This window comes from Meleagris gallopavo, chromosome 1, assembly GCF_905368555.1.
Source record: "Meleagris gallopavo chromosome 1, MGAL_WU_HG_1.1, whole genome shotgun sequence".
Classification (NCBI taxonomy): domain Eukaryota; kingdom Metazoa; phylum Chordata; class Aves; order Galliformes; family Phasianidae; genus Meleagris; species Meleagris gallopavo.
Window position 1 is genome coordinate 39,309,220 of NC_139404.1, and position 14,349 is coordinate 39,323,568.

Sequence of the window (14,349 nt, forward strand, 5' to 3'; positions counted from 1 at the left end):
TCCCTTTCTCCTTATCAGAATGAGGCTCCATGCTTTAATGCTTCCTCAGTTCGAGTTCCATAGTTTCTCCATCCTGATATCATGATTACTGTATCTCATGAGGTACCCAGCTTGCTCAAATAGTCTTATCAACTGTTATTTTGGGCTGTCTGGACAGGAGATGACCCTAGCACTTGCACACTATATGTGAACATAGAAACAAACGTGACATAAAACCATAAAGTAAACCATCTGTGTTCCTCCTTACTATGCAAGTAATTGTTTCACCTAGATTCTTAGGCTTATGGTATTGATGGGGCAAGGAAAAGGGAAGGGGTATAGGGTGGATCCTACACTCCTCCCCTTCATAATCTCTGCTCTTTTGAACTTAGCTGAAGTTTTTGTTCTCTCCACTCACGTATTTGGATTTGTTGCTTAGAAACAGTCTATTGAGCTCTGTAGGTGTAAAATCAAAGTAAGATAGTTGAGAACATCTACTGTCACTCAGATTTTCCTTTCCCCCCCATACCTACTGTGTGCGCTTTCAGATTTGAAGAGCCAAATATGCTGTGCAAATTGCTGCAATTTGATCTTATGTGGGGTGGTAACCATTTTTAATCAGTATTTGATTTTATTTCACTGAATCGTAGTCCATGGTTCCCTGATAATACATTGACTGTTCACAGATCACAGCGTAATGAGACAGTTAGAAATCCCCTTCCATAAACTTGTAATGTTTGCAGATGACTAAGCTCTAGTGATGAACAGATTTCAAGCATAGCTATTTAAGTCTCCCTCTTTGGAAATCTTCAAAAACTGGCTGGATTTGATCCCAGGCAACAGACTTTAGGTGTCTGTGCCTGAGAAGAGGGTTTGGATCAAATGACCTCCAGAGATCTCTTGCTACCTCAGCCACTTTGTAATTCTGTGATTTTCTGGTTGTTCTTCCTACTCCTTTACTTCTGCCTCAACTAAGGAGTTAGCTTTAGAGAGCATCAGAGTTATAAAATAATTATATTTTAACACAGAAATACGTTAATGTTTACAAGATGTCATAGAAAAACTATTAAGTTTGCTCATTGAGCTGTATTGATGTACTTGTGAATTTACATTTTTATCTTAGTAATTCTTTTGTTTTAAAGGATGGCTGAACATAGAGGGAAGTGTTATATTCCTGACAGTTGTCCATGCACCTGGAAAGATAGGGAATTTCTATCAGGAGAAGTGATAGCTACGCCTTGTTACACCTGGTGAGTAGCATATATTTTGCATACTTGTCTAATCACACAGTGAAAATGACATAGAAAATGTGTTGAATAAGCTTGTTAAAGACAGTTGGAGGAAATATCTTTTATTAAGTTCAATCAAAGTCTTGGAAAAGTAGAAAAACTTTTGTATGAAAGCTTGTTGTCTGAAAAGGAAGCAGCAGATCACTTCAGTTTTTCAGTTTCTTTTTTTTTTTTTGTAACTTCAGTTAAAAAGTCATCAAGATCAAATGTTTGATTGCAAACATCTTTGGAAATAGAATACCAGGAAAGAGAACCAGGGGCAAAAAAGGGAAATTAAATATATAACAGTGATAAACTGTTTCCTTCTCGGGAGCTGGATAGCTTGCAGTGTGAGTTTAACATTCAGCACGTGGGACCATAAGGAAAGGAGATGGACAATAAAAAAAGAGAAAGGAAATAAAAAACCAACATTAATACCAGAAAATGGGATAGTTCCTGGCATCTTTTCTGAAGAACCTGTCTCACATTAACACAAAAGAGTTTTTCATCTATGATAATTTACTAGCCAAAATATCTATCTTTATCTATCTTTAATACATATAGAATTATTAAAAAAAAAAGAAAGTTTGACCTAACAGTTTTTAAACTGTTAAATCTGTTAAATCATTGGCAAATTGACAGAGCTTATAGATTTATACATGCACAAGTAAAGGCTGTCAGTATTTTTAGTACTCCTACCTTGGAACAAATTTTCACTGCTCACTGAATGTAGCTGGCAGGGGAAGTAATCCATCCAAGTATGAACATTTATTTCTTAAGCCTGTTCCATAGTTGTCTAATACCTTGAAATCTTACAGGTAACAACTGGATGTCTTCTGCACTGAATGTATGTAGTTTACATCTCAGAAAAATCATCAGTATTTCTTAAGAAAAAATACATTGTTTTTTTTATGAATATGTTCCATTCATTGATTGTGAATACATGCTGTATCTATATGCTGCTGACAAAACACAACACTTTTCTGCCACTGTCAATAAGAACTTCAAAGGCAAACCACAGAATAGCTCTGCACTTCAAGGCCTAAAAAAGAAAAAGAAGATATTGATTGCTGCTTTTCTTTACAGTGTTTGTCGGAGAGGGGTATTCAATTGCACTAGTTACCCCTGTCCTGCTGTATGCACTATTTATGGAGATCGACATTATTATACCTTTGATGGCCTGGAGTATGATTACGCCAGTGACTGCCAAGCTTACCTGCTAAAGGTAGGAGGACTGTTCATATATAAGTTCAAAATTTCCATGAGAGGACAAATGTTTGGAACATTGGGAGAGATAATATATAGAATCAAACATTAAAAAAAACAGGTGCATCTAAAGGACGATTTTGTCACTGACATTGTGTGCTTGTTCATTTGAAAATGGGCCCATGGTGTGTCATTACCTAGCTACGTGGTCTAGAAAACTATAGAAATCAATGCTTTCTATTCTACCCTAACCATGCTTTCATCATAATTAGGGAAGAATGACACTACAGAAACTGCTCTACAGCTAGGTGTAAGTGATCTGCATCAGATCTGGAGTGTATGTGTATAATTATATCAAACAAAATGATTTCATAATTGGACAATGAAATCCTTCATTAAGATTGTCTGGCAGCTGCATGCTAATATTCCTCAGAGCACACATTTACAGTACATGGCTTGCCTTTTTTTTGTTTAAAAATACCATTACTGACATTTAGAAATATATTCTATTACTAACAACGCCATTGTTTGTTATCATTGTTGCTATTATTAAGGCTAAGAGTCTGTTCTGATTTATAATAAGGTGTTTAGAAGAATATTCATTTTCTGTCAACCCTAATTGTCTAACTGTAAGAAAAAGAGCGGTTTCTTAAAAAGAACAACTGCAAATAGTTTATTTCATGTACAGTTCTGAAGAGTATTCACAGCTGTGAAGTAAAATAGATTGGTCCCAGATGTTTTTCTGTAAGAATACATCATAGAAAACTCCTAATATGTAGCATGTTGTCTCAGAAAATAGCTCTTACTCTTGAAGACATTTGAGCCTTTGTAAAAGCCTTCTTCCTTTAAGATGCAAAAAATTAGAGTTTACTTCAACTGTAAAATAATCTGGCCTATATGATAAGGTAGGAAGTTGGATTGTCAATTATTAATTCTTATGCCATCAAACCTTAATGTGATATTTTAATGTTTTGCTTTTACAATCAAATGTTACCTACTACTCTGCAGCATATGAAAACACCTATTTGGAAACAAAACTTGTGGATCATTTGGAGTCCAACAATAAAATTGGCAGTCACATAATTAAGGCATGTGGAACACTGGGAGTAGTCATCAGTTCATCAGGTTCATCAGGTGAACGTGGTAACCTAAGTGGTGAAACAGCTGCCTATGTAAATCTGTTTTTCAGCTTTCAGAGATTTTTCCCTCATACTTAGCTAACATGAGAAAGTATGGCTTAATTTTTTTCATGATTTTTCAATTCTCTTTAGTGTATGGAAAACTTGATTTATATTGAAGGAATGTTGATAACAAATCAAGCATTGCATAAGTGTGTCTAGAAGAGATGATATATCTGTGGGCTCATTTTTGAATATGAAGTGTTTGGAAAAGTTTTAGGGGCAAATAAAAAGAATTAGAAGATGGGATTGTGGGCAGATGCCCAGGAGCTTTGAAGGAACTAAAATACAGAATTGATGAACTATGTGATGTGTAATTCTGGAATCAGAGGAATGGAAGATGGGAGTATAACCAAATATTTTAAAAGAGCTTCTTGACTGAATTTGGCAGGAATACACCAGTACATCTGATTTCCATATGAAGGAAATGAATTGAAATTGTGACAAAGATAATAACGTGATACTGGGGGATATTGAGTTCTTTTTGTTAAAAAAATATTATGAGTTGAATCTTCTGACTTATTCAGTGAAGATAATAAGTAAATGGATAAGGATGATCAGGTCAATGTGTATTTTCAGACTTAAAAACTTTTGGAGGCAGATTTTGACAAATATTTTTTAAAATCCAGGCTCTAAATTAAATCTGAGAAGTTAAAGGATAGGAATAAATAACCTTTTTTTTTTTTTTAAAAGGATCTATGCTGACGGTCTGTTCAACATCTTCAGAAACCATTTTGAAAAGGTTTTGTGGAGATTGAGCTGAAAGAGTTCTGATGGTACAGAAGCAGTCTGAACAGCTGAAACAGAAGCAGACCACCAAAAATTTAGGAATATTTTATAGCAGAAAACTCTACATGATAGAATGAAAAATGCAGATCAGTGCATATAGCAAAAAACTGTGACTATCCTGTCATGAAGATAGATACTAAATTGCCTGTTAATATGTAGGGATTAAATTTTATGCGAGAAAAATACAAGAGGCAGATGTATTTGTCATCTTACTAGTGGCAACCTGAGTGATAATCCAAGGTGTTATCCATCCTCTGATTTCACATAGGCTTTTATTTGCATGTATACAGTTTTTACACCACAGTGGTAGGACATATGTAAGGGGCAGTTGTACCACACATTAATGTGGTTAAAATGCACTACGTGTGCAGACATGATAGCATGAACAAGTGCTCTTTCAACAGAGGAGAGGGTTCCCTGACTGTCTTTTCATAATCATCCTAAGCTGTATATTGGCCATGTGCAGTGTTGTTTCATAAATAGCAGTGTCAGACTAATATAATGAATCACCCTTGATCTTCTCTTTATACTAGAGAGCCTTGTCTCTTATGACTTGTTATCCAAACAGACAAGCCAGATGAAAGGTGGGAAAGCACGTGAAGTTGCAAAGTTTAAATGTCTTACCTAACATCCTGGCAGGCAGAGCTGTCCAGGGAAGCCTTGTCTTCTAAACCACGCTACTTATCCTACAAACCAGTATATCCACACTTCTTGCTTAATAATAAACTTACATATGTGCTGTGTTCTTCAGGTCCCCTGCCTGCAAGGTATTGCAGTGCATAACAGATTTGATAGTTATTACTGCAAAATTCACTGATTTACTGGTAGTTTTCAGTACTGTTTTGACTTTGATTTTTATGGATAATATGTAAAAGGCTCATCAAAAATCTGAAATTTAAACTGACATGATCATAATAATGTGTGTGTATGTATGTATGTATATATATATATTATATATATACACACAAACATATATACAACACTGTAATAACTTTGTCCTTTTCCTTGTAGTCATTTTCCTATTCTTTTTCCTTTGGGAAGTGGACCATTTCATCTCTGCTATCTTAATACTCTAAACAAAGGTGCCATAGTTGTGCAACAACGGAAACTAAAACTACAATAAATTTATTCGACATAGAATTGAGTCCAAGAATTATCATTTGGATCCCACGTCCCCAGTGGCAGGATAAAACATCAATTCCCATCCACTTCATCTGCACACAGTTTCATTTGGCTGTTAGCCTCCTTGAATGTGATATGTTTGAACAGCCCTTCAATTTGTCACTGTACTGCTCTCTGCTAAACAAAGAAGTCATCCTTACTATCTATTATGCTTTCAATAAAGAACTCTTGTGCTCCAGTGGGGGAAAAATCAAGTATTGACTTTCAGCCAATTATGAAACTTTAAACTTTGTTTTTAACACCAGTATCACCTTTCAAGTGTTTTTAAGGCAATAGCAGGTGAATGAAAAATCCCTTTATAGCTATTTCAACAGATATATATACATTACTCAGATAATGACCACAACTATTTAATTCAGCAATCAAGAATATTAGGGCAGTAATGTTTCATGACAAGATAGCAAGGAGTTAGGAGTTACCTTACACACTGAGGAGTAAAGTTTATGTATGGATAGGTGTCATTCACAGAGAATACATCGATATTGGCTTCTAACCTTTTAAATAACCTTCAGTAATTTGAGAGGAGAAAAAAAGCAACAAGAATACCTCGGAAAACCAACTAGTTTTTTCTGTTATCAGTGTAGATCATGTAAACTCTTTGTTTTATCCAGAAAGTATTGATGAAATCATGCCAACCAATTTCCTGATTAAAAATATTTAAATACCCTAATTTCTTCCATTTTCCCACTTGTCTTCTGTCTTCAGTGATACTGCATTCTTTCCCAAACAAAGTGATACTTTCTAGCAAACTTCTAATTAGTGTTATTTGTACTTGTAGTATATTTCTGCTACTTGCCTGTTGCATAGAACTTTTGCTTTTACAGTAAGATTACTATCTATTATATATGTTGGTCTTCTTTCTACCCTTATGGTGGAAATGGTGGTTTCCAGTCATGCAGTTCAATATATTATTTACTGAGGTGTGTACAGTCAATACGTTTGCACTTCAGAGCCCCTCAGACTTGTTCTCTTTCAAGAAATATAATTACATTTTCTCTAATCTGTCTTCAAGGAATAGTTTAGGGGGACTGTGTTCTTCACCATATTAAAGCTACTTTTAAAATCTTTTTGTTGCAACCATGAAGACTCTTCTAAAGACAAAGCTGCCACTAGTTTTAATGTGTTGAAGGACCATGAAAATAACACCAGACATTTGTTGAAATAATTGACTTGTTACGCCAATTAGAAGGGTCAAGAGACACCACATGGGAGCCCATTTGTTGAGAAAGAGGTTTATTTAACACAATATGCATGATCTAAGCCAGTATTTCAGTTTCCCAAATTATTATCCTACTGCTGAGCAATCCCATGTGTTAGATAGCTAGCCTGCCCTGAAGAATACAGGGAGGAAGCTCTTTTCTTGCATATGCTTTATTTGATAACTTGATACAATTTTGAAGCTCCTAGTTTTTGCTCTTTTTGTTCAAATGCTTTATTTGGTTGATTTTTTTTAAATTGATTTATTTATTTTATTGATGCACTGATTATGTTTCACCTGTTAGTTGCTGATGTATTTAACTGGATTGCTAAATTCATTAAAGGATGGTTGTGTGTAAGGTGCAGCAACCCTGCACAAAGCAACAATTCTTCAGTTATTTGACACTGATACCTTCTGAAGAGGTAGAAGTAGCCTATATCTCACTTCTCTTTCTATAATATTTAATTAATTTATTTCTTTTTGCTCAACATTTTTCATCATCATTTGTTCCAGGTCTGTAGATCCATACATATTTGTCAGGTAATTTATAGCAACATTAACTGTGTAGAAATAATGATGCATTTCTTGACAATTTGTGTGCAAATCAATGTCCAAACTAGGGAAGCTACTTTTCAGGGAAAATATTATTTACTGTGAATAGTTTGCCTAGTTGCAAAAACACCGTTTGCTTTCTATCAACCCCATTATTTTAGAGGAAATCATTCTGGATACCCCTATTTTCAATGTCTCTGGAAGTCCAGCAAGGGTCAGAATCCAGATCCCTGCAGAAGATAACTCTTCGATCCTAGTCTTCAGTTGGGCACCTCAGAGCTCAGATAACATTGGCTTGTACCTGTTTTTCCATTTGTTCTATCTCATCTGTGAACAGAAGATTTAATTACAGTTGGCAATGGATTTATGCTCTGGTTCCATTTTCTCTAGATCAATGATTTCGGACTCAATTACCTCTACATGCCTTTCTGTCTCCACCACCTGATTCTTCAGACCATTAAATTATGCAGTGAATGAATCACTTTTATCCTCCAACAAAGGAAAGATTTCTTTCAGTTTGTGCAGATTAGCATGGAAAGTTTCCAAGAAAGGCTTGGAGAAAGTTTCTTGCCACAAGGCTGGAAATTTGGAGGAGCATGGTTTGACTCAGACATTAAACCTTCTTTCTAAGGACCTTGCCATGTAGTAACCACTCAGCTTTTGAAGAAAGTGACCTTTTCACCTTGGATTTCTGCTAATGGCCTAATGTTCAGCATCCATCAGCCCTTTGCCCAGGCTGATTCTAAAATATAATCCAATGACTGTAGGAAAAGCCAGATCAACATAAGAATGGCTGCCTCAGTCAGGTCACATATATTGGATAAAGTTTTGCAAATGGTTAATGCCCACATTCTACTGATAAAGCAGTAAAAGGTGAGAGAAAAGTAGCATCTTGCAGCTGTTTCAGGAAGTTGTATAATATGTTGTCAGCAAAGAAATGGAAGAGAGTGCTCAGGCTAGTCACACATAGGGGCTGTTTAGTACTTTATGGCCTCTCACTCTGGAAGCTGGATGGGCATTAAAGTTACGCTGGTTTAATTTAGGATATGAGTATTTTTGTTTCTGAATGCACAGAAACTAAACTTCAGCCTAGAGCAGTACAGATAAACACATTTAATGTTCATTAAATTAAAAAAAAAAAAAAAATTTTTTTTTTTTGCAAGTTCCAGATTTTGTGTCCAGACCTTCATTTGTTGGACAAATTTATCACCATTATATCCTATCCTATCCCATCCTTTTTTTTTTTTTCTTTTCCTATTCTGTTATGCTTGATCAGTACAAATGAACACAATAAAACGTTTTTATTTATCATGCATTATATATCAGTACAATACAAACGAGTTCCATATTAGTACTTATTTAGATATTTAAAAATGACATCTACTGCTGCTGATTTCTATATAAGAACAGCTTGTGTTTCAGAATGTGTCATTTGGAAAGAAATACTTGAATGTTCCCAAAACCTTAATCTTCAGGATATCTCATTTTTAATTAGAAAAGGATTGCAGTGATGTGACCTGTGCAGAAGCCAAATCTGATACACAAGCAGGCAAAACTAAATAAGTAAATCAAAAGAAAATCTGTTTTAAAGGATCTCTTCTCAAATCTTACTATATTTCTCTTAAAACATAAAAAAGAAAATGAAAAACCAAACCTGTCCCAGCTATCTCTACTTAATTTCACCAAAATTGCAAAACTGTAGAAATGCTGACTAGAAAAGAATGGTATGAAGTTCGTCAAGAAAAGTATTCCCTGTTACATACTGCACATTATTAAGTGTAGATTTATGATATTTATTTGAATTTTAAAAATATTATTGATAAAACCCCAGAAGACACAGTAACTCTATACTGCCATAAAATTATTACAAAATATCAGTGCAATGTAGAAAAACTGATATGATGATTTATCTTTCCTATTGCTTGTATAAATATACACATACTTGCAATGGATCTTTCTCAAGAGTCTTTGAGAGTTTATTCTATCTGGATTTTATCATTTTGGGAAGTCACTTTTAAAGAAAAAGGAAAACTTTAACAGACATCTGTAAGTAGTCTGAGAATGAGTAGGTAGCTGGGATAATCTCCTTCTGAATTTTTTCAGTGATTCTATTCAGTTGGTCTCTTCCATCTTTACTCAATTGTACTGCAGTAGTAGGAATGTGTCACATCCCATAGGCTGATTGAAAGTTTCTTTGTCATATTTTAACTGCAAATGATAACATGATCTGACACAGATACTGAGAAAATGAAATAATTTGTGTGCATGTGCATGAGCAACTTAGCTCTTAGATTCTTAGTTCCAAATTTTGCTTTCCTTAAAATATTTGTATAGAAATACAGAACATCTGGAGAAAGAAAGATAATATTACTGTTCCTTTTCTTTTTCATATGACAGCATCACTTACTATGCTTCCCATTATGTTGCATCTCAACACTTATGTGGATTTCCTCCTAAACTGAGACAGCATGTATCAGTGCCATCTGCTGACTTTGAACAATATTGCTCCAAAGTTTGAAAATTTATGGGGAAAACTGATGACGCAAATTTGAACAGGCTGCAAAAGGAGGGATTAAACAAAGTTATACATAATGTATCTGTATTGTTTTGAAATGGTACAGGAGAAACTATCATAGGAGTAAAAAAGAAAGAAGCCTTCCCATCAGAAGTGCTTCTTGGTGTAAACAATGACAGTGTTTTGAGTAATGAATGTTTTCACCAATTATCTGGAGATGAACCGCCCTATAAAATGGCTCAAGGAACTAGCAGAGAAAGATCATGTCAGGTGCCAAGACACTTGCCTGTTCTCCAAAAGCACTTTAGTATTTGTACTTAAGTGCTCACTAAAATTAGCCTATGATGCTAATATACTTCTCCTTGCTCAAGCTTGCTGAAGTAATGGTTTCAAATGTTACGTTATTTCAGAAGAAACTCTGATTACAATAAACAACCACCAAACTAATTCTAAAGTTTCCAAAAGATTGTCTGAATTGAGCTAGTAGTGTTTCTCTTAAAATATGCAGGAAGAAGAAAGAAAATTCTACTTTTTGAATTAATGTCTATTTTTTACATTGTATTTCAATCTTATTGCATATATTTGTTTATGTGACTATGTATGCAAACTTCTAATGGATTATGAAGGAAAACAAGGCTGATCTGTATCTGTCTCTGTCCAGTTCCCTCATGTCCCCTATAAACTGTCTTCTCCCAGGCTGCACTGTGGGACTGTGTCAGAGCGGTGCACAGTTTTGTTATTGGTTGATATAAATTTCTAATGGGATATTGAAATAGAAAGTTTCTATCAAAAATAAGCCCTAGCATTCCCAAGTGCTACTTCAAAAAAAGATAGAAGTACTATGCCTTTTTGTACAGGAAGGAATATGGAAAAAAAGTGCAGTGAAGTCTAGAAAAAGAATGTTCTGAGAAGCAGGACTGACAATGAGCCCTTGACTGACTGCCCAGATCTGTGACTCTGTCTTCCTTGTTGCTCGGCAACTCCATGTTATCACAAAGAAACTGATATTAAGTTGGAACAGGCTGGATATGGTAATTTACGTGGGAAGATACTCTTGCAGTGGGAAAACCATTTTATTTCTAGTTTCTGTCAGCGTAAGTAGGTTTCACATGATGAACTGTAGTACATCCCCTTTCGGGTGCATTTTACCTAAAAAGGTAAAGAACAACTCTGCCCTGGAAAGAGACCGTGAAAAAAAAAAAAAGAAAAGAAAAAGAAAAAAAAAAGAAAGAAAAAAGAAGAAAAAAAAAAAAGATGAAAGAAAGAAAGAAAGAAAGATAGAAAAAAAAGCAGCAATGCCCCCTACCACCTTGCTATTTATTAGACGTACTCCTAGTATCCACTCGGACATTCTTCCAACAATAGTGACAAAGACTGGTCTGCATAGCTATGTGGTCCCACATACAGTTTACAGTTTAGAGAGATGGAGCTTGACTAATTTGAAGACCATCATAGCAATGGAGTAATTTGAATTTTGTTGGTACTGCACGATTGGGAAAAGAACCCCTTTTTTTAAATTGAGATGAATGGAGAGAATGGCAAGGGTCTGTATATAAAGCAAATCTTATCTTGAAAGCACTGAGCCACAAGAGATACGTAATCCATAAATGTGTTTTTATATTTAGGCTTAGGTCTAAGATCTAAAGGGAAAGAGAGAATATACAGAATATGCACTATTTATGAAACTGCTTTTTTTTTCTTAAATGTCTGTTTTACTTGTAGTTCTACTAAACAACATCACGCTGCATTCCCATCTCTACATTTCTATCCTGTTCCATTTCCAGTAATTTAACATCAACGTGCAGTTCTACAAGTAAGGAAGTACTCCACATGTCTTCAGGACTCCCTGTTCTGGCTTTGGTCAGCAAAACATTCCCTGTCTCCAGCCTTCTCTCTGCTGCAGAGTTAACTTGAAATATAACTCAACTTTTACCCTTGGCTCAAATCCCAACAATACACAAAAACTTGTGCCTCGAGTGTGTTGATGCTGTTCAGCTGAAGGGATTGGCCTGGACTATCAAGACACAAGCAGCAATTTCAATTAGCAAAGCTAGTACAGCTACCCAGTGCTGCTCCAAAGACTGGCCTTCATTGCCAAAAAAGGTGTATTTTTACTGAAGGATAATTAGCCTGAATTAGCTATCCTTATTTAAAATAAAGCCCTCCATCTCTTTTCTTACAGTGAAGTCATTGCTTCCCTATTAGGACCCTCTTTTAATGAGGCTAAGATAACAGAGGAGGAATTAATTTTGCAATGAAAACAGCCCATGATGTTCCAGGCATCAGTTAGCCCCACAGATTGCAAGCTAAGCCCCTTTCTGAACTCACTCATGGCAGGGAAGTGTCTTCCTTGCTCACTTTTCACTTGGCCAGCGTAGGATGGATCAGCTTGCATTCTATCTACCAAACTAATGAGTTTGTCTCCTTTTTAATTTACCACATCACCTTCAATAAATCCAAAAATGCTTTGGGCTGTTATCTGACTCGGAGACGAGTAATTACTGGATTGACTCCAGCAGCAAGTATGGCTTAATTAAAACGCAGTGTATTTCCCAAAATGGTAGTGACCAATTTTATTCTGAGTGCAGCCTAAAACAATTTTATAACAGGACAGATGAACTTCACTTTTCCCTAAAGCTTCCACTGCTTTTAAACTGAGCTTCACTGCTAAATGGTGAAGAGCTGCTATCTTATAGCCCCTGGCATCTCATACCATATAACCACTGGCATCTCATCCTTACCTAACCCATCTTAACTGCTGTGTTGCTAACACACACAACCCACCTGTTTCTTAAACCCAAGTGTTGTGGTAACATAAAGCTTGCTAGCAGTCTCCTGTACGCTATGCTCATTGCATGAGCTTGTAGAGTCTCCCATATGCCAACCAGCAGTACTCTCTGGCTTGTGAACCATGCTAGATTTGGGGCTGCAAAATTGTAGCACCTCAGCATGGCACTAAAAATTCCTCTACACTTTGGTTTTGTCTTTTTTTTTTTTTTTTTTCCAGATTGAAAGTGTTCTTTAAAACAGCCTTGTCACCTTAGTTTTTATTGGCAAAAAAAAAAAAAAAGAAAAGAAAAAGAAAAAAGACAAAAAGGCTGCTTCCTGCAGCAGGAATATTTTGTGTGTGCAATATTTCTCATTGGTGAGGAACAATTGCAGATATGTTTTTTCATTCTCGAACACTGATAAGCACAGAAGGAGTAAGTAGTTAGGGTTGTGCTCCCTGTGTCTTACAGGGATGCACTGAAGCTCTGGGGAGAGGCACAGAGGGAACAAACTAGGGCAGCAATCCCTCCTGTTGTGGCTGAGTGGAGCTCTCCAAGAGCACTGCTCGGAGCCAGGAGGAGGTCCCAACACTGGCTAGCTGTTGAGAGCCAACGTTTTCATTTTGCCCACTGTTCCCATTAGCATCTGCAATTAGTTCTAGCCAGTCATGTTCTCAGAGAGGGCTTAAGGGAGGGTGGGAGTAAAAAGAGAAGTTTAAATATAGTTCTGTTTTTAGAACTACCCAAGTGTCTCCTATGGGACTGAATGACTCAGAGTTCATACACAGAGCTTGCCACCTCCAGGATTTTTATTTCATATCTGTCACAGGTCTGTAATGACTGTAGGACTGAATATGATTGAAAATTAAACTGTTTTCAGAAGCATTATTACTGACATATTAATGTTATGAAGATAGCTCTCTCATGTCTTGTGCATAGTTACTGCATCTTGTTGATTTGCAAGTGTTGATACAGAAGTAAAATAAAAGGGGAAAAAAAAAAAAGAAATGACAAATGTAACTCAAATTTGTTTTTATCTGTAGAAGTGTTATCAACTCTGCTGGTCTCCTTTGTTCCAATGTCAATCTTAGCATGGGCAATTATGGGGTGCACATGTGTTTCCCTTACGGTATGAAGGAACCTCAGAAGCTGCAGGTGAATGAACAGATATGTTGAGTGAGACTGCAAAAACAATTTTATGTGATCAGAATGCAAAATTAATTTGCAGTCTGAACAGCCGACAGATTCGGGCTTGGGAGTGCATGGCTTATATTTGAATGTGAGATATCAGCACTCCAGTAAATCAATATACAACAGAGTAGATGATACTTCTAAATGTTAAAAAACTAAACAATTATTAAAAAACCTACTCACAAACAAATTATCAGCAGAAACCTTTCCCTGCTTCAATGAGCATGACTCATGGATTTCTGAATTTTGATGCATGGTTGTAAAAAAAAATAGTTTTATCTACTACTGACAGATGGAAGGTTTCTTGGCTTCAGAAATATGAACTGCTGGATCTCAAGTACCTTGGTCCGAAAATAAAACTCTTTTAATAACATGTCTCAATTTTGACAACCATACTGTGCAGTAAGTCTTGGATTCTACATACAAGCATGTTTTACAAGACTAAACCAGACCTTTATTTTAGGGCTAGATCAATCCTATGAGTTTGTTAAGTCCTTAGAAAAGGTTCTCACTATTAAATGCA

General features: G+C 35.8%; 1 protein-coding gene across 1 annotated transcript in view; it reads left to right on the top strand.

Annotated features, from left to right (window-relative positions):
• OTOGL (otogelin like) overlaps positions 1 to 14,349 on the top strand; it is a 92,608-nt gene that overhangs the window by 33,202 nt on the left and 45,057 nt on the right. The window contains exons 24-25 of the mRNA XM_085221934.1: positions 1,122 to 1,229; positions 2,334 to 2,472. Of these exons, the coding sequence (XP_085078060.1) occupies positions 1,122 to 1,229; positions 2,334 to 2,472 (247 nt within the window). The remainder of the gene's footprint in view (positions 1 to 1,121; positions 1,230 to 2,333; positions 2,473 to 14,349) is intronic.